The sequence below is a fragment of the Gavia stellata genome, chromosome 4, assembly GCF_030936135.1.
Source record: "Gavia stellata isolate bGavSte3 chromosome 4, bGavSte3.hap2, whole genome shotgun sequence".
In the NCBI taxonomy this organism is placed as follows: Eukaryota; Metazoa; Chordata; class Aves; order Gaviiformes; family Gaviidae; genus Gavia; species Gavia stellata.
In genome coordinates, this window is record NC_082597.1 from 16101591 (window position 1) to 16125665 (window position 24075).

General features: G+C 37.6%; 1 protein-coding gene across 1 annotated transcript in view; it reads left to right on the forward strand.

Annotated features, from left to right (window-relative positions):
* Window positions 1-21969, forward strand: part of PRKAR2B (protein kinase cAMP-dependent type II regulatory subunit beta) — a 92942-nt gene extending 70973 nt beyond the window's left edge. The window contains exons 6-13 of the mRNA XM_059816934.1: window positions 906-989; window positions 14706-14812; window positions 16981-17134; window positions 18427-18528; window positions 19132-19206; window positions 19975-20040; window positions 20206-20344; window positions 21836-21969. Coding sequence (XP_059672917.1) covers window positions 906-989; window positions 14706-14812; window positions 16981-17134; window positions 18427-18528; window positions 19132-19206; window positions 19975-20040; window positions 20206-20344; window positions 21836-21969 — 861 coding nt within the window. The remainder of the gene's footprint in view (window positions 1-905; window positions 990-14705; window positions 14813-16980; window positions 17135-18426; window positions 18529-19131; window positions 19207-19974; window positions 20041-20205; window positions 20345-21835) is intronic.
* Window positions 21970-24075: the final 2106 nt, after the last annotated feature.

The following is a 24075-nucleotide window of genomic DNA, read 5'->3' on the forward strand; positions in this document are numbered from 1 at the left end:
TACCACACCTTTGATACGTGGTCTGTTAAGGAAACATTTTTGTGCAGTTGTATTTGCCCAGAGAGTGCCTGCTCCTAAAAATACTTATTTGGTGTCCTCATAATCTTGCAGTAGTTTCCTCAATATTCTAGTATTTTTCATAAGGCAGAAAAAAGCTAAATTATAAAATCGCTGAGATTTTCAGATGTACAGTGCAGTAACTAATGAACTATATTTATTTCTTTTACTTATGTCACCCTCTTAAAGGCATTTACTTAGCTTTTAATATGAAATAGCATAAGTATGACTTTTAAGACAAGTTTAAATGTTTATATTCTACCTAATTTCTGGCTTGTAAAACTGTCAAAAAGGTTATTCTGTAGTATCACAGCTTTGAAACCTAGCATACCTTTTTAAGCATGAGAGTTGAATGAACAACTTGATTCATAATCACATTAACCAGGCTTTGGTAATTTAGTACATCTCTGGCTCACTCGGATAGTGTCAGGTCTGTTGTTTACTCCATGAAACTTCTGATATAAGTTTAACACGGATACTATTTCACAAAATATTCTTTGGGAAGTAGTCACGGCAAGTGGCTAAATGTAACAGTGGTTAAAAACATGCATGCTCCAAATATGATTAGAGAATAATAGAGTAATGTTTATGCAGCAATACTTGAGATTAACTGGCTTCTACAAATGTAAGATCTGGTTAGCTTAAATACAGCAGTGCTTCATTTGCTAATGCTATGGTGATGTAAAATTATCACTGAGCGTATATTCAAATTCTGAGGGTTTTGAAATGAAAGTGTTAGGAAGCATGGCCAAAATACTGTGTAAAACGCTTAGCTGAATTAGCTCAGTCCTTCGGCTACTGCTGCTATATGATAACCACTTTAAAGGTTTTTCTATTATATCCCTCAGATTATTCACCCTAAAACAGATGATCAAAGAAACAGACTGCAGGAGGCATGCAAGGACATTCTTCTTTTTAAGAACCTAGATCCGGTAAGAGATTCTTTTTAATGAACATTTAGCAGTGCTGCTAAGAATTAATTCTTTTGAACAGAATTTTACAGATTTGACTTTTATAAGCTTTTATGTACGCTTTCTTGACCATTTAATAAACTCCAGAAATGCTATTTTTATAACTGGTACATCATATATAGAGATCCTGTTGTTCACCACCATGAATGATAGTCTTGAAGTACATTAATATGAATGTATACATTAATATGATTATAAAGCATTGTATTTTCATATTTTCTTATTTTAAATCTTCTTGCTGTACATTGATGTATATAAACTCATCAGTTAAGGGGAATGTTTAAGTTTTTTCTACTAGTTACTTTTTATCATCCAAAAGTGTGCTCAGTGCTCCATCAAAACCTAAAATTACCCCCAAAGCCGACAGTTTAGCTACAGATGTAATTGAACAAGCAAGCTATGAAATAGAGGGAAAGAGAAAGGCAATAGCAAAGTGTTTACATTTTTATTTCACTTAATACAGGTATCACAAAAATGTTACAGATAATTTTCTTCTGTGGAGGTAATTTCCTTCTATTGCCTATAAAAACAATTACGGGCTTTTAAGAAAGCTTAAATGCAGTGAATGAGTGATCTGGATCAGACAAAGGTGATAATGCTACAAAAAAGCACAGGGTTGTTTAAGGGGAAAGGTGAGTGTATCAATCAAAACATGCATACTGAGGTTGGGATGACTCACAGCACACCAAATGCTTCCTCAAGAGAATCGATTCAGTGCTGTCAGTGGAGGGAGCATAGGGGAAGGGGAAATAATTATGTAGAGTTTTAAGCATGAGAACACAAAGGTTTAAATTTTCATTCAAGAGGGAGCTAATGGAAAGACCAGCCTGGAGCTCTGTTTGGAAGTCAGAGAATGCTTGTTAATGCGTGGTTCAGTTTTCCAGCTCCTGCTTTTGTCTGCACAAAGGCTGAGCCCTGACCCCGGGTACCTGTTCCCAGCGAGGCCCTGAGAGGCAGTGAGCCACAGACCCCCAGCTTTGCAGAAGCCTGGAGTTAGAGCTGTAGGAGGGCATCAAAAGTCTCAACATAGGTGCTAATATGTGTGCATTCTTGGGACACTAGGGATCCTGACACAGATTTCCTAACTAACGCCCTCATGCTGTCTGTTTAATGGGTAGTTAATTAGCTATTCCGCTATACTTGTTCAAGCTAAAGTCACCCGAACATTTGCCCCTTCCACTCCTGAATTATTATTCTGCATAACTTCAGGGATACAAAGTGGTTTGTGGGCATCTGCTCTGGATGTGAAATTGCTTTATTATATATTTTCCTTATTGTTGCTGTGTCCCAGCTTCCACTTGGCTGAACCATCACTACATTAGCCTGCCAATGGCATTTTGGCAGACTCTTCTTGGTTAGTCTCTGAGCATTTCTCTCTTAGGAGCCCTGTGACCCAATGAATTACTGTGTGCTCCTAGAATCTGCTGTGATGACTGTGCTGCTGTCTTGATACCGTATCCCCTTGATACTTTGAAATCCTTTTTTACTTTTTGCTTCTGAATCGGTTACTTTTAACTGCTAATAGTTCCCACAGTCTGTTCCAGGTGTTTAGCAGAAGACTTCTTAGCTGAGTCCTCCCCTTGTGGTACTCTGCAATCCAAAGCCTTGAAATCCACTCCTGGGATCTCCCAAGTCTTGTTTACACCCCTTTGCTCAGATTGTCCAGTGGATTAAAAACACTTCCTTCTGCTTTAAATCCTTCACAGACAGTGTTCTGGGAAGTTGAATAAGATAACTTTTGTGAAGGAGTTTTTCATTGTAATAACTTCACTCATAAAAGGCATTGGAAAGCTACTGAGCTCTGAAGATAGCAAGAATATTAAAATGTAGCCTTCTTCAGTCTGCCTGGCTCCTTCTGTGGAACCAAGATCTGTAGTCCCCAGGGGACTTCTCCCACTCCTCCTTCTTGTTCTGCTGCTAGGCAGTGACTCAAGAGCACTGCCACTGTAGTTGCAGTAATATAAATGTTTCTATCCCAGCTCTCTTCCTCACCTCAGCCTCTCCACCCTGCAGCACAAGTGCATGGTGCCAGCTGCTGCAGTTCATTCTCTGGTGTGTTAGCAAAAAGCTCCTCATCTTGGAGAGAAATAGTATCTTCAGCTGCTGAAGCTAAAGTTTCTGGAACAAAAGTCAAGCTGTGTATCAATAGCATCTCCCATTCCCACTGGTTTTTTTTCTTGCATTTGACTTCAGCCTCTTTCTGCTATAGTTCTGTGTATGAAAAATATTATTTCAGAGGTCAGCGAGTTAAAGAGACAATGTAAAGCACTTAATGGCTTTTCCCTGATGGCCTTTTAGCAAGGTGTCAAACACCATTCCTAGATAGTGCACCACTCTGAAATACAGTATAACATGTCTTAACAGCATGATCAGAATTGCATTCAGCACATGACGCTAAGTGGAATCCACGTTTGCTTAAAACTTTATCCCACTCTAACACACTGTTTTAATTTGAATGGAAGGATAAGGTAAGGGTATCATTAAAGCAGAAGGAGAAGTTGCAGTAGTTAGGAGGTGACTTACAGTACAGCTCAGCATTTTAATTAAAGAGTCCATCTTGAACAGACAAGAGCCTTCACATAGAAGTGAAAAACAGCAGAACCATGTGAATGTGAGAGAAATGAGAGAGGAGAAAAAGATAACCTTCAGACTTTGAGACAACTTAGGACTTTCTAAACACACACAACATTGTCTTGAGCCTGCATTTACCTGATAGCAGTGTTTGAATATCGGATAGGTAAACTTATGGAGAAGTATTTATAAATATCAACATTTCACATATTGGCTCTGATTGAAAATAAGGCATAGTATAAAGGAACACCAGTTCTGGTACAATGCCCTGAGCAGCACTCTGTGTTTTAAAGGCAAATGCTTATAAATTCCTTAAAGTCTGTGAAGCTACTTGAATTTTCTGGAAACTTTCTTTAACTTTGTGGATTGATGAGGATGTGACTGGTCAACTAATGTCAGTTCAGCGAGGTACTCTGGAGTTAACTCCCTTGAATAAGAAGGAGGGGCTACAGGGGTGGCTTCTGTGAGAAGCTGCTAGAAACCTCCCCTATGTCTGATAGAGCCAATGCCAGCCGACTCCAAGATGGACCTGCCACTGGCTAAGGCCGAGCTAATCAGCAACAGTGGTAGCGCCTCTGTGATAACATATTTAAGAAGGGGGGGAAAAACTTGGAAACGGCAGCCGGAGAAGAGAGGAGTGAGAACATGTGAGAGAAACAACTCTGCAGGCACAAAGGTCAGTGAAGCACCGGAGCAGAGATTCCCCTGCAGCCCGTGGTGAAGACCATGGTGAAGCAGACTGTCCCCCTGCAGCCCATGGAGGTCCACGGTGGAGCAGATACCCACCTGCAGCCCATGGAGGACCCCATGCAGGAGCAGGTGGATGCCCGAAGGAGGCTGTGACCCTGTAGGAAGCCTGTGCTGGAGCAGGCTCCTGGCAGAACCTGTGGAGCCATGGAGAGAGGAGCCCACGCTGGAGCAGGTTTGCTGGCAGGACTTGTGACCCCGTGGGGGACCCACGCTGGAGCAGTCTGTTCCTGAAGGACTGCACCCCGTGGGAAGGACCCACACTGGAGCAGTTTGTGAAGAACTGCAGCCCGTGGGAAGGACTCACGTTGGAGAAGCTCGTGGAGAACTGTCTCCCGTGGGAGGGACCCCACGCTGGAGCAGGGGAAGAGCGTGAGGAGGAAGGAGCAGCAGAAATGGTGTGTGATGAACTGACCGCAACCCCCATTCCCTGTCCTCCTGCGCCACTCGGGGGGAAGAGGTAGAGAAAATCAGGAGTGAAGTTGAGCCCGAGAAGAATGGAGGGGTGGTGGGAAGGTGATTTTTTTTTTTTTTAAGATTTGGTTTTACTTCTCATTATCCTACTCTGATTTTGATTGGTAATAAATTAAACTGATTTCCCCAAGTCAAGTCTATTTTGCCCATGATGGTAATTGGTGAGTGATCTCCCTATGTCCTTGTCTTGACCTACGAGCCTTTTGTCATATTTTCTCTCTCCTGTCCAGCTGAGGAAGTGGAGTGAGTGAGCAGCTGTGTGGTGATTAGTCCGGCTGGGACTAAACCACGACAATATGTTAGTATTCTTTTCACCTTTCTGGGGGCTTAATCAGTTCCCATCTGGTTGCTGTCACTCAATACCAGTTTTAGCTAGTGCGTAACAGTATTGAAAAAATTACTTGAAGAGAAGAATATGGATTGAAACATGCACGTGCAACAAGGTGAGGGAAAGAGGTTTTTGCAGAGCTCTTTGGCTACTTTCTAGAGAACCAGATCAGGAAAGAATCAAGAGAAATTCCAGGAGCAGAACTGTGTGGATGAGTGAATTAGAAGAGAGAAAGGTGCATGCAGATTATGTTTTCCTCTCCCCATGCTATTAATATAAACTGTGTTATATTAACTCATTCCTCTGCTAAAGCACCTCTTCTGTTCTTCCTCCCAGAAAAACCTCTTCCTATTAGACCACAGTATTATTTAATGTTCTTCTCGATTGCCTGCTACACCATTGCCTGAAATCCTAATATCACTTTTGTTCTCCCAGGATTGCCATAGTGTGCCAGGCTGCTTGCTCTACATCCATGCACAAAGCACGTTACCACACCTTCTCCTTTGTGCTCCAGATGCTGGAGGTTGCTGGCAGTGGAATCAGGAGCTGCATGCCCTCTTTTCCCCCCACTTTCACTTTGTATAAGCCTGCAAGGAGAAAACAAGATGATAACCAGATGCCTTGGGCCATTACTGAGGATAAACCCCAAGTCGCTATTACTGGAATTTGTCTCTGTTCAGCCTAACAACTGTTTTATCACTGGGAGGAACAGCAGCAGCAGCTCATCTAGTGGCCAACGCAGCCTTCTACACTTCCTTTTTACAGTGCAATTAAGAGAAGTTATTCTTTTGGTTTTGTCTTTTAAGAGGAAATTTTGCTGGGGCTGATTAACAACAGGCTATTTGGTTTGGTGGTTACAGCCCATAGGCCAGCAGTTTAAAAAACCTGATGAACCTATTGTCAGACTAACATGGTGGCTCAAGAGGCTGGTACCATCAAAGCTGTGCTGCACCCTTGAACTTAAAGGTTGAATCCTTTCTTTTGCAAAAATTCACAAGCAGTGTTAGATCATCTATTCTCTTTCAGGGAAATTTTATTTTTGAGAGCTTTGCCCTGCTAATGCTTGTAGAGACTATTTCAAATAGGTTTTGACCCTTTTCTAAAAGGTAATAAATTATACATATTCTTCACAAATATCAAGAGCAATTTTTGGGCATATTGCCACTCATACACCTGGAGAGTTATTATAAGAGAGCACAAATATTGATTAATCAATTAGAATTGATTAACTCGAAGGAAGATGAAAGAAAGCATAATGCAACTGTGTTTTATGAATAGTGGACTCTTAGGCCAAAGCATTCCTTGAAAAGTGCTACTAACAGAAGATTCTCATACTGCTCTTAAGTTCTTAAAAATTTTGGTGAAGAATTAGGACTACAGATGTTGGAGCAATTAATGAGAATACATATATACATATATATATGAGTGAGCACTGAATACCTGAACGTGTTAATACTCTGCCCTCTTAGATCGCACAAAACTCTTTGCAAGCTAATGGGTTCCCAAACAAATAGAACTGCACTTAATCCTCTGTTTTTTCCTAAGCAAAATTAATACTTACATTAGATCTAGCAACCAGGGATTCTCTCCACCTTGCCTATTGTGTCAGAAATAGTGTGGCCAGCAGGAGTAGGGAAGTGATTGTCCTCCTGTACTCGGCACTGGTGAGGCCGCACCTCGAATACTGTGTTCAGTTTTGGGCCCCTCACTACAAGAATGACACTGAGGTGCTGGAGCGTGTCCAGAGAAGGGCGACGAAGCTGGTGAGGGGTCTGGAGCACAAGTCTTATGAGGAGCGGCTGAGGGAACTGGGGTTGTTTAGCCTGGAGAAAAGGAGGCTGAGGGGAGACCTTATTACCCTCTACAATTACCTGAAAGAGGGCTGCAGAGAGGTGGGTGTTGGTCTCTTCTCCCAAGTGACTAGCGACAGGACAAGAGGAAATGGCCTCAAGTTGCGCCAGGGGTGGTTTAGACTGGATATTAGGAAAAATTTCTTCACTTGAAAGGGTTGTCAAGCATTGGAACAGGCTGCCCAGGGAGGTGGTGGAGTTACTTTTAGTCAGTTTTAAATACCTGGAGGTATTTAAAAGACGTGTAGGCATGGTGCTTAGGGACATGGTTTAGTGGTGGACTTGGCAGTGTTAGCAGTTGGACTCAATGATCTTAAAGGTCTTCTCCAACTTAAATGATTCTATGATTCTGTAATCAGTTATTGAAGATCTTCTGCAAAAGAATGGCCCAATGTAAGATGCCTTCATCTTTGGCTTAAGAATTTTGGAAACTATTTGCAACTCTGAATTATTTCTGCTCCTTTTTAGCAAACCTCTAAAAAGAATCAGCCAACTTGCTCAGAAGGCTAGTTACAAAATATGAAAAGTGTAACTGAGCCTAACTGATGGGCATGGCCATGACATTTGAGAGGCAGAATACTAAGTTAAAATATATATCCGTGTGGAGGAAGGTTAAGGTATATTCTCAAGGAAAATATTATTGCTTGAAAATATTGATTATATATCAAAATACAAATTAGATTCTTTGATAGTGAAGAAATAAAAGCCTTTTGATTAGTTTACAAGTGGGTATTGCACAAGGGAGCTAAACATTTTGAATTGGATCAATAGTGCTGCTAACATTTATATCAGAGTTCCAGGGGAGTCTATGTACATGGTTTTGTTCTGAAAAAACAAATGTGGAGAGCTGTAGACATGAATTCTGTAATTTACTCTTCCTCTCCAAGGTCCTGACCTGTTGATTAAGAACTCCTTTTCTTCCGATGGTTTCCCTGCTTGTATTTTGCTAACTTTTTCTCTCTCTTTCTCCCCCCCCACTATCCCCCCTTTCGCCCCTTCTTATTCTGGTATTCTGTCTGCTTTATTACCTTCTTAATATCATGCTGAGCATTAATTTATTGATATTTCATATTGCTCAAAGTGAGGATAAGGTGGCCAACAGGATGCTGTTTTAACTTGGGCTTATTTTAGTAAAATGGTTGTAGGAGTAAAGAATAAAGTGGTTTATGAACTCAGGGGCAATAGAAGAACTGTGGATTCACTTTGTTCATATGATAGTCTTGTGGTTGTGTCTCAGAACATTAAAATTTTTACAAGTCATATGAGATGGGCAAGTCTTGTTACTACCATTGTACTGAAGTGCAAGGCAATCTCATGTGTGCTTAGATTGTGCAGGATGTCTTGGATCTAAAAGGGAAATTAACTGAGATTTCTTGTCTGCTAGGGAGCACTCCAGCAGCACACTCATCCTTCTTTTGGGGGATTCCCAAAGTATATATAATCCCAACATGCCATCCAATACTTTTGGGACTCACTGCATTAAGTTTAACAGCTGGAGTTTACCAGCTCCTGTCAAATGCCATATTAAGATTGTCTCAGTTTGCTGTCAGAAGCCATATCATTTTAATTGTAGAAATGCAGCTGTGTCTTTTATCTTCTGAATACCTTTTCTTAAATAGTGGCAAAGGATATTTTTCAGAAGTCACTTTTTACATTTGTTATTGTCATGACTTATGGTGATGATTGTGTCCTAATTTCCATTTTATCTACAGTGCCTTCATTGATTCAGAATGGGTAGCATTTTGTCAAACACCAAACGTTTGTATCAGCAGTTTAAACATCGGTGCTTCTTGGAAGCCCCAGTGTTTGAGTGGTTGAGTTTAGTATGGAGAACTTTTGTTCTTTTTGCTTTACAAAATAGCTCACAGTAAATTTATAAATTGATATTAAGAAGACACGTACCTGGCACAGTGGTAGCAAATCACTTGGTAGTCTGGCAGTTAAAAGAGCCATCGGGATTTGGGAAGGACATGTCATGGTCTACCAGTTCTTCTGAATGAATCAAAAGCTGTCTTGCAAGGACATAAAAGTGACTGGATTTCTAATCTGTGTGAAATGTATACTAAATAAAATGCAGTTTTAATTATACTCAATGTCCATTGTCTAACTGATTTTTTTTTTTTTTCAAGGAATTGTCTTGAGATGTAATCACCATGTTTGTTTTGTTGACTTGAAAGAAATTGAGGCTAACATACTGTTTTCAAATAATGCAACGTGCATCTGGAGGACAGTACTTTGTGATACAAAGTATACGTTAGGAGAGTTGTGAGTGATTATTTGCAGTTTTTCACTTGACCTGGCAAGAAGGATGGAATCAGGCAGTGTTCCAGGGGGATGTCCTTGGCAAACCAGTTATCATTGCTGTCTGAGGCTTTGTTCTTCTGAATCTCATGTCATGTATTTTGGTTCTAACTGATTGTAAACACGCACACAATTTTGTACATTTCAGATATGAAATGGCAATACATCAGGCTTGCACACACCTTACTTATGCATGGGTATCACCACAGGCCTAGATTCATAAAGGTACCTGGTATCTGAGTTGCACTTCAGGTGCACTAAAATATGTCCTAACTCATAACAGAGTGATTCATAAAACCTCTGCTTAGGTGCAATGCTGTTCATAGGCACTATGGTAAGTACCAGAGGTATTTTTTGACATTAAAGTTCTGCTTCTATGCCAGAGGTTCATGTGGCCACCATAGGATGAAGGGGAAGAGAGGGCAATTTTTGCCATGAGTGTGTCGTGTTTAGGATACTTAGCACATGAAGACTGTCAGAGAGCATCAAGCTTCTAGTGAAATGTTGACAAAGCACATCTGTGTAACTGCCATTGAGGAGAGAGAGCTTGCAGGAGCTACAGTAAAGAGGACAAACTAGCAGAGACTTTGCAGTTGAGTAGTTTGTGCAGATGGTGGTTTGTGCCAATGGGAGTTTGAATGGGAACTGGAAACAGTGTGCAGGACAGTGTGGGACTGCTAGAGTTGGTGCAGTGACGGTGATGATGGGCCACAGGGAGTGCTCCCCAGCACCAGCTGGACTGGCCAACTGTGGCACATCTAGAGGTTTCTACCCAGATCCAGAGGTATGATGTGACCATCTTTGTCTCAGGCTGCTGGGAGTGGTAGGTGTCTCTCCTGAAGGCTGAAGGGCAATGATGGCTTCACCTGTGGGGATATGTGCTGTGGTCAGAGTGCCGAGCTGCCAGCTGAAGGAACTGAAGGAGGACATGAGAAGGACTGCGTAGCATCAAGCAGGATAAACATCAGCATCTTTTGAGGGTCCACCAAAGAGACAAGAGTGCCTTTCTACAGCAGATGGAGGCACCAAACTGTTGACCAGACTTGCTCTCCAGTGGTGCTGTGACAGGCTAAGACACAACATGTACAAACTGAAATACAAAAAAATCTATTTAGGTATAAGAAAAGCATTTTTTACTGTGAGGGTGGTCAAATGCTGGAACAGGTTGCCCGGAGAGGTTGTGCAGTTGATTTACATGTTTTGGGACTAAAGAGCTAAGAATACCTGCTAGCTGTTTTTTTTACTAGTTATCAGTCATAGTCCCATGCCCTTTCATATGAAATGTTTCCTTAGTTCAGTATTTTGAAGACTTTAATTACAGGGAAGATGTCACTTGATTGTCTAGAAATACAGATTTTGTTTGTCAGGAAATTAAGAAGGATGCCCAAAGGCAGAGTTTGACTGACTGCAGTAGATTATTTTGAAATTTTCCATTCTTGTTACCTTTATTCAGTAATTGGTAACAACAAACCAGATCAGAGGACATCCTCTGAGGCCATGCAGTGCAGTATGACATACATACATACAGTTAAACTCTCTTGCATCTTCCTTTCCTCCTAACCCCACCAAACCAAGCAACTAACCAGGGTGGTTTTACCTTTACTGGCAAGAAGCCCTGGCTCAAGCATTCCTCCAAGCCATGGCCAGGGTTTGTCAGGAGGAGTGGTAGTTGGCACAAGCCAAAACTGTACCAGCTGTACTGACAATTGCACCAAGAGCAAACCAGCCCAGACTGTACCATGTCAGTGCTTGAGTCCATCCCCTGGTCCTGTCGAGTTTGTACTTTATAGTTGTAATCTCTGATTCTGGCTGATCTAAATATGCAAAATAACTTTACTAGCACAATTCATTTAAGTTGGTATAAAACTAGGGTAAGTACCACCTCGATCTAAGTAAGCGAGGGAAGAAAACCACATATGAGAGGGTATATCATGCTGGCTGATGCTGATAAGGGAGTTAATGCTCCTTTGGGCTCCTGCTTCCCAGTAGTTAGATCCACACTTGAAAGCAAGGGTGATTGAGACAGTAATGATGGCTGTAACTATGGCATGTTTATTCACTTGTATAGTAAATTACTTTGTGAAATCGCGCTCTGTCATTAAAGTCTGATTGTTAGAAAGACTTTTTCAGAGAAATGCAGTAACTACACTTCAAAAAAAGAAAATATCTTTATAAAAAGAATATCTTGATAGATTAATTTGGTTTGTATTGTGAATGTGTCTTTCAGAAAATTTGATTTCCCATTCAGCCTCCTCACTGTTAAGGAAGTTAAAATATTTTCTCTGTCTCAAAGGATGGTGATCAAAGTGTGCTTTCATGGCAACAACCCAAGGTTCCCGTAATTTTCTCAGAAATGTTCCTTTTTTGAAGCATTTACATGCTTCACAGTTTAGAATGAAAAAAAAAATACATTGCGTGTATTAATCAGAGTATGTAAATAAACACTAGATAAACAATCAAATTTCAAATCATTTAAACTTCTTAGTTTTGGTTTTTTATATTTGTAGAGTGCGTTATCCTTAAGAAAAATAGATGATGTATTATATTTGAAAAAACTATTAACATAATTAAACTTCAGCAGAAGTCACAAAGATTGCACAACATACATGTTTAATACTTCAAATTCTTTATAAATTTTATTTGTTAAAAAGTTCATCATGTTTTTAAAGTATCATTCTTTAGAATATTGATTACCAGATTGCCATGGCATTACACATAGCAGATTTACAAACACTGATATAAAAAACCTTTTCCTGTTTTCATTTTATATGTATTTTTTAAAACCAGAACTGCTTTAAGGAAGAAGAGCTTTCAGACTGCACCATTTTGCAAAATACCAGAATTAATTCTGTGTGTGATAACAGGTCTACCTTTTAATTCTAAAATTACCCATCTTTATCCTTTGACGGTAACTATGGAGGGTGCCAGTAAATTGAGTCTCAGTCTGGCAGAGAATCAAGAGGATTCACACAGAGCAAGCTGGGCAAACAAGTTTTGTAATTCTTATGGTAAAAGCAAAAAACACGTGCCTGGTCTGGTTACTGCAGTTTGCTCTATCTTAATTTTATGTAGAAAGCTTTGGGAAGGGACCAGTTGTCTTAAGTTAGTTGCAATTTATTTAGAAAGTTGAAATACATGTGCAGTACTTCAGCAGGTAATAGACAGCTCTCAAACGTACTAAATACCTTCAAGCGTTTAAAACATTTTTTAAAAGGGAATTGTATTTGTGAATTCTACTGTTACCTAAAAAAGTCATAGATTTACCTACCAGAAAAGTAGTGTTTTGGTGAGCTTGATTCATAATTACGGGATTGAAAATGTTTTAACCTGAAATCTGAGATGAAGCACACTGAATAAAGATTATAACTATATGTATTATTCCTTCAGTACCGCAAATAACAGTCTTTTTAGTTTAATCTTTTTTCCAAGATGTTTTGGGAGTGTTTTAATTTCCAAGGATCAGGGCCCATATAATATATATTTTTTTGCATTGCTTGCATTTAGAGGATAACATATACCCTCTACCCTCCCATAAAGTATGGAGCATTCTGCATGTTCCTACTTGTTTTCAAATGGCAGCCAAGGGCCGTTGGTAGGGGAGCCACTTTGCCTATTCATATGTAAAGCTAGGGGAAGGGAACATGCTGCTTCAAATGCTTTAGACATCTAACTGACATTAGGTCAGTTTTGCACATTCTGTAGGAGTTCCTTTTAGTTTACATAGGGAGAACTGAAAAGACCGATGTTCTATTGCCTATTAATTTAAGCATGAAAGTTTTTAAAAGGCAAGTCCTGTGCCTATTTTTCAGTCTCTCCCAATGGCACACACACACTTTTCTCTTTCTCTGAAATGAACTATAACCCATTCACTGATAGTAAAATGATCCTTCTTTTTGCAAATACATACCTGTATATACTAAAAAAGGTACTAAATAGAAACATAGTCAAATGATTCCTTGCTGGCTTAGGTAGGCTGCATGATGTCTTACTGTATTTTACAATGATCAGCTGCACTGAGGATGGATGCTGCCATTCTGTTGTTCTTTGTGCCCACACACAATGAGCTCTGTGAAGTAAAATTGTATTTACTTTTTTACTTTGGAATTGTATTTCTTTGGAAATAGTATTTTCATTTTTTAAAAAGGCTTGGATAACACGCTAATGCTGATACTTCTAAAAGCTTTGTGGAAGTGAAGAAATTCAACAGAATAAGGATGGAATTCATGCCGCCTAATTTTATCCGTCTAAAAATTAAGTGTCTAACTGAGTTACAGTAGATCTCTCTATCATCAGAGGAAAGAAAGGGGACTCTCTAGAGAATGATTCTGAGTTATCTAGTGTGGTTATCTCTGTCCATGGGCTGCAGAAGGACTTTAGAGGACTGGCTTAGGCTGCTGTTGTTTGGAAAGGCAAATGCCATCTTTCAGTGGCTGGAAATGCTATGAATTGAACCATTGTAAAATGCATGGGGATCTAAATCTACAGGCTTTTCTTTACTGTGGTTTTCACTAGAACCTGCTTGTTCCAATATGATGCATACTTAAGTTTCAAAAAGTAGAGGATAATTTTGTGTTTATTGTCAGAATTTCAGGCATATTGCTGGATAAGCTGAAATTAAAATGAAAATTATTAAGTTATCTTTTTAGGATTCATATCATTAATCTACAACGAGCTGTGTTTGGGTTTTTTAGATGTGAATAGTTAAGTTTTAGTAGATTTACACTAGACAAGACAAATTACGTAATTTGGTTTTGTTATTAGACAGTCATAATTCAGATGATGACATTTTGTTAGTCTGTTAACATTTCTCTCTAAACATTTGTATTCCATTCAAATTAACAAAGTAGTTTTATAGCCGTGTGTAAATTCCTACTTCCCAATGAGTCCAGCATTTACTTACTCAACCAAAGCACTGCAGACCTTTATGGTTATATCTATCCCACCATTGTGCAGGCATTGTATAATTTAGATTTTTCACAATACTTTACAATCATTTTGAAACTTTAAATTCTGTAAAATAGTTCTAAAGACAAAAACAGGTAAGTGTATTGTTTCCAATAAAGGGATACAGTTTTTTCTTTTAACTGTATAATGTTACGCAGTTGTGAAAGGTGAAATTCTATCTTTGGAAGCTCATGAGCAATTTATATTGCAGACAAGATCTATGTTATCATTGGCAGGGACAAGAAGGGAAGCTGGGCTTTGAACACTGGAAGAGAAAAAGCTTAACACTGCATATTAAATAAAACTCTCTTGCTGATTGATCTACTTCTGTACCGTGAATATTTTCCATCCATGAAAATTTTTTATCTGCATATTGGGAGGCTGGACAGTTAGTTAATTTGAAGAGTAAAATTTTAAAAGCAGATGATAATTTCTTGTCTTTGTCTGTGTTCTTTTAAATAGGAACAGATGTCTCAGGTGTTAGATGCAATGTTTGAAAAGCTGGTTGAAGGAGGGGAACATGTCATTGATCAAGGGGATGATGGTGACAACTTCTACGTCATTGATAGGTGAATCGCTTGTCTCTTACTATAGCATAAAGTATTGAGCAGCAGTCCATTAAGAAAAATCTGTTTCTCTACGTACTTGTATTTAACTCTTACATATGTTTGCATGGGAGAAAGAAAAAAGAACACATGTGAACCAGTACAGCTCTGTCTGAGCTATGGAGAGCAGTTTTTGAAAGGAGGAAGATTTTTCATATGGAAATACGTCCCTGTCCTCTTTATGTATTACTAGATCCCAAAGGCTGGTTTGTGGTTGATTTTTTTTTTGTTTGTTTTGGTTTGGTTTTTTGTAACATAGAAATAGATCTTATACAAAACACAATGGGAAAAGTTTTACAGCTCAGTATTTGAAATCTTACTGCATTTCAATACTATCTGTAGACTTTCTTGTTCACATGAACATTATTAGACCTTGAGTAGCTAAGTCATTACTCTTCATTTGGCGATCTGTACCAAAAAGCAGGTAACTAAGAAAATCCTAGATATTGATCGCTGTTGAATCCAGTGAGTTAGGAAGAGCATTTACTTTGGCATCTTTCACTAGTCTGTTGGCATAGGCTCCAGCCAGGCTATCCTAAACCACCTTTTCTCATTTGTACCTTTAGTTTAGGCTAATGCAGTGATTTCTGAGGGTGTTTGAAAGGAATATTATGCTAGAACTCTGAAAGAAATGCAAAGGTTTTGGTCTGTGTGAATCATTATAAGCAGCCGGTCAAAAGAGGTGTATTATTCTGCTGTATTCAGCGTTGGTGCAGCCTCACCTTGAGTACTGCGTGCAGTTTGGGGCCCCGCAATTTAAGAAGGATGTGAAGGTCCTTGAATGCGTCCAGAGGAGGGCAACACAGCTGGAGAAAGGGCTGGAAGGCACGTCCTATGAAGACCAGCTAAGGACTTTGGGCTTGTCTAGTTTGGAGAAAAGTAGGCTGAGGGGTGACTTCATTGCTCTCCACAGCTTCCTGAGGAGGGGAAGTGGAGAGGGAGGTGCTGATCTCTTCTCCCTGGGATACAGTGATAGGATGCGTGGGAATGGCTCAAAGCTGCGCCAGGGCAGGTTTAGACTGGACATTAGGAAGCATTTCTTTACCGAGAGGGTGGTCAAACACTGCAACAGGCTTCCTAGAGAGGTGGCCAATGCCCCAAGTCTGTCAGTGTTTAACAGGTATTTGGACAATGCCCATAATAATATGCTTTAACTTTTGGTCAGCCCTGAACTGGTGAGGCAGTTGGACTAGATGATTTTTGTAGGTCCCTTCCAACTGAAATATTCAATCAGAAGATCGTGGAAGTGTATCAGGATTCTTTGCTGAAGAGTGTTTTTCAGCTTGGTGAGGTTACACTTGTGTCATCTCTTATCCAAAAGTTGCAGGGACTTCACAGTATTCTGTCCACCTTGCAGTTTTTAGGTGCAGTGAATCACCTCTTAAGTCCCTTATCAATGAAATAATTGTACAGATTTTTGCATTGCATTCACATGATTTATCAACATGTACCATACAAATATTGAGCGCTGAACAAAATGATGGCTTAGCATCAGTGGGGGTGGCTATGTCATGTTTTACGAGATACCAGATTTCACTGCATTTCCAAAGCAAAAAAGTTACTAATTTAATGATGGGGAGAAGAAATCCACAATATATTAGATAAATACATATCTTTATTTCATAATCTTATGTTGCTTTTCATATACATTCCTTCTGTTTCCTGCATCTCCTCTATTTATTACATTATAAATACTACTTTAAAATATTTTAAATGTTAAATAACTTGTATTGCTATTTCTGTGATCATATCATAGCAATTTTTGCAAAGACTTGTTACATTTGTATTTAGTGTGTTTAAAATGAAATTAAGAAACAGATACTAAATTAGATCTTAATTTTTAATAAGTTCTGGTGATCAAGAGATCACTGTACATGAAGTCTATCTTTGAGTTAATGTAAAGACTAATAACCCTATCTTTCCCTTTAAAAAGGAACTACTTTTATTATTTATGGAAGAAATTGAGATGTCTCTGCAAGGTGTTTAATATGTTTAATGTCACTTAGACGAGCGAATGTATGTTTCAAATGCTTTATCTTTTGAATTCATAGTATTAAAAAATATAGGGAGAGGCTGCTTAGCAAAGACCAGGACTGGATTCTACTCACTGTATTTATATATTTTATTAACAGAGGTACATATGATATTTATGTAAAATGCGATGGTGTTGGGAGGTGTATTGGAACGTATGATAACCGAGGAAGTTTTGGTGAGTTGGCCTTAATGTACAATACACCCAGAGCAGCTACTATTATAGCTACCTCTCCTGGTGCCATCTGGGGTTTGGTAAGTGAAATACTTGTTTAAGATATTATTTGTTTTAATTATTTTATATACATTCCACTGGTATGCTATATCAGCATAAAAAAATGAATTATAATTTCAGAAAGTTTATTTTTAAAAATTCTGAGAACTCCCAGGACAATACTGTCTTTTTCCAGAATCTGCAGAAGCAAACCTAAGGCTTAAGAAAACACTGAGGTTTTTAATAAATAATTTTGTTTTATTCAGTTTTAATGATAATTTCCCAAATTGCAAACCATTTGACAATTACTTCAACACATACATAAAATTTTTTCCCACTTCCTTGATAGGAAATGCCTTTGGATCCAGAATAGAATTCAAATATGAGGTTATTTATCAGTGTTATACTATCTGGATCTTTGACAACAGTAATAGAATTTACCAAAAGAGTAAAACTGGGATGGCCATCTTTTTCAAGATGTATATATCAGTCTAATGACGGATCCCAAGATAACGTTTTCCTGTTGAAGCAAACTGCATGTTTTTTCACCAACTTAATCCATATGACTTTTGGTATCATGGCAGAGTTTAGGACACTGTAAGAATGGCTTTAAATTGGATTGGGTTGTATTGACCAGCAAGTCCCACCTGTAGCAGTGAAGGCTTGCAAAGCATTTCATCTCTGCCTGTCACCAGGACACAGTCATATGAAGTTAAGAGAAGAAAACAGCATATGTATAGTTTTTCCATTGTCTGCTTTGCTTGGATTGCCAAATACTAAGGAATGACCGGTTGGCTGTTCAGGGCAGCAGTCAGTCTTGTTCTGCTGAAATAGCAGAAAGTGGACTGTGACCTAAGACCCAGACTCGTGTATTTTGGTTTTGTTTGTATAATAATATAAAAAGGTCTTTGAGTACATATCAATGTGTATGGGACCTCAGGATAATGAATAAACTTTGTAAATCAAGTATTTGAATATTGAGGATTTCTTAAGTATCTTAAATTACCCACTCAGCATTCGTTGTGTAGCCAAACTGTTTAAGGCAAACGCTCTACCCTCTATATGTAAACTCTGTATGTATTATTCTCTGCGGAAGGGCAGAGAAGCTTTTCACAACAGAAATCAGATCAGGAGCTTAACTTTAGGAGCTCTTGATTGACCTCTAGAGGAATCTTTCTCAACTGACTGTATGGGGAGACTAGCCAGCTAGTTTGATGGCTACACTGAGTGACTAAAATTGGGTAATTTGAACATATTCAGCCATTTCTAAAGTATTTTCTACCACACACATATTTTCTGTTAATAAACTATCTTTTTCTCTTTGTGTTTACAGGACAGGGTAACGTTCCGAAGGATCATTGTAAAAAATAATGCCAAAAAGAGAAGAATGTATGAAAATTTTATTGAGTCATTGCCATTCCTTAAATCTTTAGAAGTAAGATTTCTGTTGCATTATTTTAATGGCTGTATCAGAGGTACTCTGATACCTGGTACTCTGCTTTTGCAGAGTTTAAATTTGGAATTCAAATTTTCTCCACAAGAAAATTTTACATACTTTTGTTTCAGAGAAAGACCATATTTTTGATATTTCTAAATTTTCAGGATAAAGAACTATTGTTAATACTGTATTTTTTTGAAAAAAAGTATTATCTTTTTACCTTCATTTTCTTAAGCTTAATTTTGCTAGATATTAGCCAACAAAATTAAAAAATGACTTAGGGAATTTCAAAGTGATTTCATATAACAGCTATATTTTTACATGCATGCTTTTCTGAAAATAATTTTTGAAGACTTGGGATATATAGACTTCTTAAAAAAAATGGAAGGTCTATCAAAACATCTAGCTGTTAAGACTGTAATATACCCCCTGGAATACTATTCAGCAGTTCTTCCTTTTTTTAATGATTACCAAACTGGGAAAATAAAGATACCCTGTTCTGTGCAAAGATTCATGAAAAAAAAAAAAGAAAGGGCTCTCTAAATATAATACTGTAATGTTAACCAAATATTTCTTACATTTTCTTTTTTTTAAATTAAGGTATCTGAGCGTTTAAAAGTGGTTGATGTGATTGGCACCAAAGTGTACAAAGATGGAGAACAAATCATTGCTCAGGTATGGTTCTATTACTAGTTCTAGTTTTTCTTTTCCAGTAGGTAACAATTATCATTTTATCTGTAGACAATACATACTTTTAAACTATGTTTTTTCTTTCTCAGACAAAACAAAACCAATGAATGTTGCATCTAAGAGAGGTGATTATTTTGTTTCAGAAGCTAATTTTTCACTTACTGTACTTTGAAAAACATCCCTCTTTATTGGTATGAATAAAGGAGTTAACATTTTTAGTATACTTAGAAATTTAAAATGTATAAAAGAATGATTGCTTCCAATAAGGAGCACTGAAGACTTACCTTGTTTTTGTTGTTAAAATAGGATAATCTTCTTCAGAAGAATGCAGAAGTAAACTCTTCAGGGTAGGCAACTGAGATTGTCTTGCCCCAAAATAATTATTGGGTATCAGATAGCCCTTGGAGGCTTTTTATACTGGAAACTCCGTAAGGGAAATAATTTGGAAGGAATACAAAGGTGGAGAAACAGGAGTAAGGATCCTAAAATCTTCCATAACATTGTTTTTCTCTGCTTTTTGTATAAGGCACAGTCAGCTATGTCTTTTCATGGAAAGGCTCTGCTGCCAGTTCTGTATAGATGTTTTGATTATTTTGTACGTAGAGTATGGTTTTCACACTAAAAGTGATTTCTTTTGCAACAGGTATCAAAAAGATGAGCTTCAAGGCACTGGCTGCAAATATTTAATGTTACCATGAAACTAAAAAGGAAATTTCACATTTCCTTTACTCACTTTATTTTTTTCTTCTACAGGGTGACTTGGCTGATTCTTTCTTCATTGTGGAATCTGGAGAAGTAAGGATTATAATGACAAGGAAGGTAAAAACACAGAATTTTACTTTTTAAAAAATCTTGATATATTCTAAGTGTTAAACAGTAATGCTACCATTGTTACTAATTTTTCTTATGCAATCCTGACTTCAGCAAACCTCTCTCTAATTCTCTCTCTTCCTTTATCTTTCTTTTTTTTACCTGATATTTCAGGGTAAACAAGATGTGGAAGAGAATGGAGCAGTTGAAATAGCTCGATGCTCAAGAGGACAATATTTTGGAGAACTTGCTCTTGTAACTAACAAACCACGAGCCGCTTCTGCATTTGCTCTTGGCACTGTCAAATGTTTAGGTATTGTTCAATAATATTTTATATCTAATATAAAATGATACCTAATCTATCTGGTTGTTTTCATTGTGAACTCTGTCTTTCTCCAGAATATAAGATTTAATTACCATTACCCAAATAAGACTAAGTACATCATCTATTACTGTGCATTCCTATTTATTAATCTGCAAAAATTATTTGCAGTTGATAACTGGTATTAAACACAAATTCTCCAACGTTTCTCTGATCGCATGGAAGTAAAAATGTTTCAGGACAGTACAGAGACTATTGCTGCACACCATTTATAGCTGTCAGATAAACGTCTAATACTCTGCAGAAAGGTAAAGTATTTCTTTTCTCAGCAGACTGACTCTCATCCAAGAAGTAACTGTGGTAAAAATCCTGTCCCATTTTATCACCATGACTTAAGCTTTAACAAATCCTTTTTCTTCACCAGCTGTTAACTTAATCATTCCATCACACTGTAGCCTCAGGCACAGGAAAAGCAAAGACCATAGGAGTTGTGCTCATGGACAACCCTTAGCATCCATTGCTTTTCATGATGTTTAGCTCCTAAATATTTGTATCTAATTATGGGAAAACTGTAAACTGCAAAGACAGATTTGGTATTCTTGAATGACAGTTTGATTACCAAGCTAGTAACCAAAAAGTTTCTCACTTACTTATAAAGGTATTATTTTTTAAAATCCTTATCTCCAAACACACGGAGATGATCAGGCAATAAAGATCAAAGATGACAGAGAGGAAAGAATAAGAGGCAGTGGTGAGGAAGAGTGTCATTACCCAGTATGGGTGAGTCGCTAAGATGTCTGGCACTTCCCAAATAGCAGAGATCTTGAACTTTTTTCAGGAGCTAAGAGACTACAGGCCACCGGCTTGGAAGCTGGTTCAAGTATGAAGTTTCCTCCCTGGCCTATTGGCTAGAACTACGGAGGATAACATTACATGATCGGGTAAAGAAAATACTCTGGTTGGCTACGTATTGACATTGCACGTGAATTACTGTCTTCGACTTTTCGTACGTTTGCTGGGAAATAAGTATCTATTACAATTTCCACTGTGGGTGGAAACAAGTAAAAATAGCAAGGAAATATGCTAAGTTAGACCCCAAATACAGCCGACAACATGGGCAAAGGGTGTGTTTTTCTGAAATCTTAAAGGTCTTAAAACTGTATTCTGTGGAGGAATCAAGGCCCCTCCAGACTTCTTCAGCAGCTCATGGGTCACATAAATCTTAATATGAAAATATTTTCAAAATAAGAAACCCAGCAAATTCTAAGTTTGTTTATGAAGTTTCAAGACAGCAGTGTGTTGGTTGATCTTGGTTTTGCTACGGTAAGTGGTGCTCTTCAGTGCAAACAAAGTATATGCCTCAGTAGTATCTGTCCTGTTATCATTTAAAATTTTACATTGGAATGTCATAAACACCAAGATTAGTGTCTGCAACTGACGAGCACGTTATATTCTTTCTCTTTCTCTCCCCTTTTATCTTAGTTATGGATGTGCAGGCATTTGAAAGGCTTTTGGGACCTTGTATGGAAATTCTGAAAAGAAACATTGCAAACTATGAAGAGCAGCTAGTTGCTCTGTTTGGAACAAACATGGACATTGCCGATCCCAGTGCATGAACTAGACATTGGAGCAACAAGATCTGTTATGAGAATATAGCACAGTAGTGGTTAGTCCACTGAGAAATTGTCTCTCTTCCTATAGATGCCAAGCATTTTCTGTGATTTTTAAGAGTGGGTTGGGGGGTATTTTTTTGGACTTACTACAGTGGAAATACTAATAAACAAAATAGGAATTTAATAAATTGTGGGCTTGATCTTTGAAAGTGCTTAGCATTGATGGTTCCATCTGGCATTAAGAAGACCCATATTAGCACAGCACATTTGAAAAATCAAGTCCTTTAACGCAGCATTTCCTTAAAGAGTAGATTTCAAAAAACCCACATGCGATGAACTTGTTAAACCATCTTCTGTTCTTCAAAAAGGTTACAACTTTTCTGGAAAGACTGTTAGTTTGAATGTGGTATGTTGAAAGTATTAGTGCACACGAAGTGTTTATATGTATTAATACAGAAGATATACAGTAGATATTACTTTCTGACTATTACAGTTGTCATGATTTTATGTTGCATTTATCACAGATGTAGTGAATCACAGGACTAATCGTAAGATAAAGCATGACAATGCATTTTGTGTAACGCTCATGACCCAAATCTGATTTTTAACATTTTGTAATTTGTTTCAAAGTCCTCTTTGCTTAATATGTCATGTTTCAGCACGACATTGTAATATCTTATGCAAATTAGAGGACTTGTATATTTTTGCAATAAAATGCATTTTTTATTAGTTACATGTATTCTGTACAGTCTAGAGTGAGGACAGCTGATAAATTAACCTTAATGGTTTAAAAGCAAAGGCATACGTCGTTGTCACGTTCTACTTAATCATGCATAACCTATATTGTTTTCCTTCTCCCTTGTTTTATATTTATGCATTTTGTCTTATCTATCTATGCTTGTTCTCCAGTTAATTTTTTTTTTAGATCTTGCCTTCTTTATCTGTTAAATCTTTTACCTATTTCAAATTAAATGATCTTTGTATACCTCTCTTCTTGCAGTCTAATCTTGGCTATCAAAGACCAGATTCTATTACTGAAGTGATTGATACCAAAAGCCATGCTAAACTAAGCTTGTCCTTGAAAAATCCTTATCAGGAAGTACAAAAATATTTTTAATTTGAAAGATCGATACTTCAGAAGCTTTGTACAAGTCTGGGAAGTATGTCATTGTTAAAGCTAGCATGTCCTGCTTTCAAAAATCTTTGTCATCATAAAATAATATCTTTTTAGCCATAATAGCATGGGATACCTTCTGAGACTGAGGAGAGAGAATATCATCTTAATTAGGAGCACAGGGCTCATTGCTTACAAGGGTCTGTGACTGGAAATTTCAAGCACAGTCCAATTTTAATACTGCTTACTGACCTGTCTGTTGATGTACATGGAAAGCTAGTGCACATAATGGCGATTGGCAGTAGTTCTGCCAAAATGATACTACAAGAATTGTAGGAAGGCTGCTTGCACCCTGTTTCAAACATCTGAATTATAACACCTTTCCTTCTTCGATAATGACTTTTCTAATGCCATATATTTGTGTATGTTGATGTAATTGTTATCCTATAGTTAGTGATATGTTCTGACAATTTATATAATCATACCTGTATATGAAATTATGATTATATAATTATAACAATATATAATTTATATCATACAGTATGGTATAAATTATAAGTCAGATTCCTAACAAAATACAATCTGAGCAAAATTTACAAATGTAATTTTTTTTTTTTACCTAGAAACCTGGTATGAATAATTGCACATATGATAACTTGCCTTTGTACTTTTGATTTATGGGGGAAAAAAAAAAAAGAGAAGCCTGTTATACTAGAAGGAAATATCAGGTAACCAAAATCTACACTCTTGTCATTCTGTATGCTTAATCTCTAAAAGCTACCTATATTTTGCACTAGCTTGATGTGATTGAGAAAAATGCTAGAAATTACTTGTACAGCAGTAAACTACAATCAAGGCCATAAATGCCAGTCACAATATTTTCAATATTGTTGGTTATATTTAAAGTTTCCTTACAATAAACGACACTTTTATATTAAAAAAATCTATGTTTATTGATACTATGTTTGAATGCCATTATCATAAAGTTACAAGTG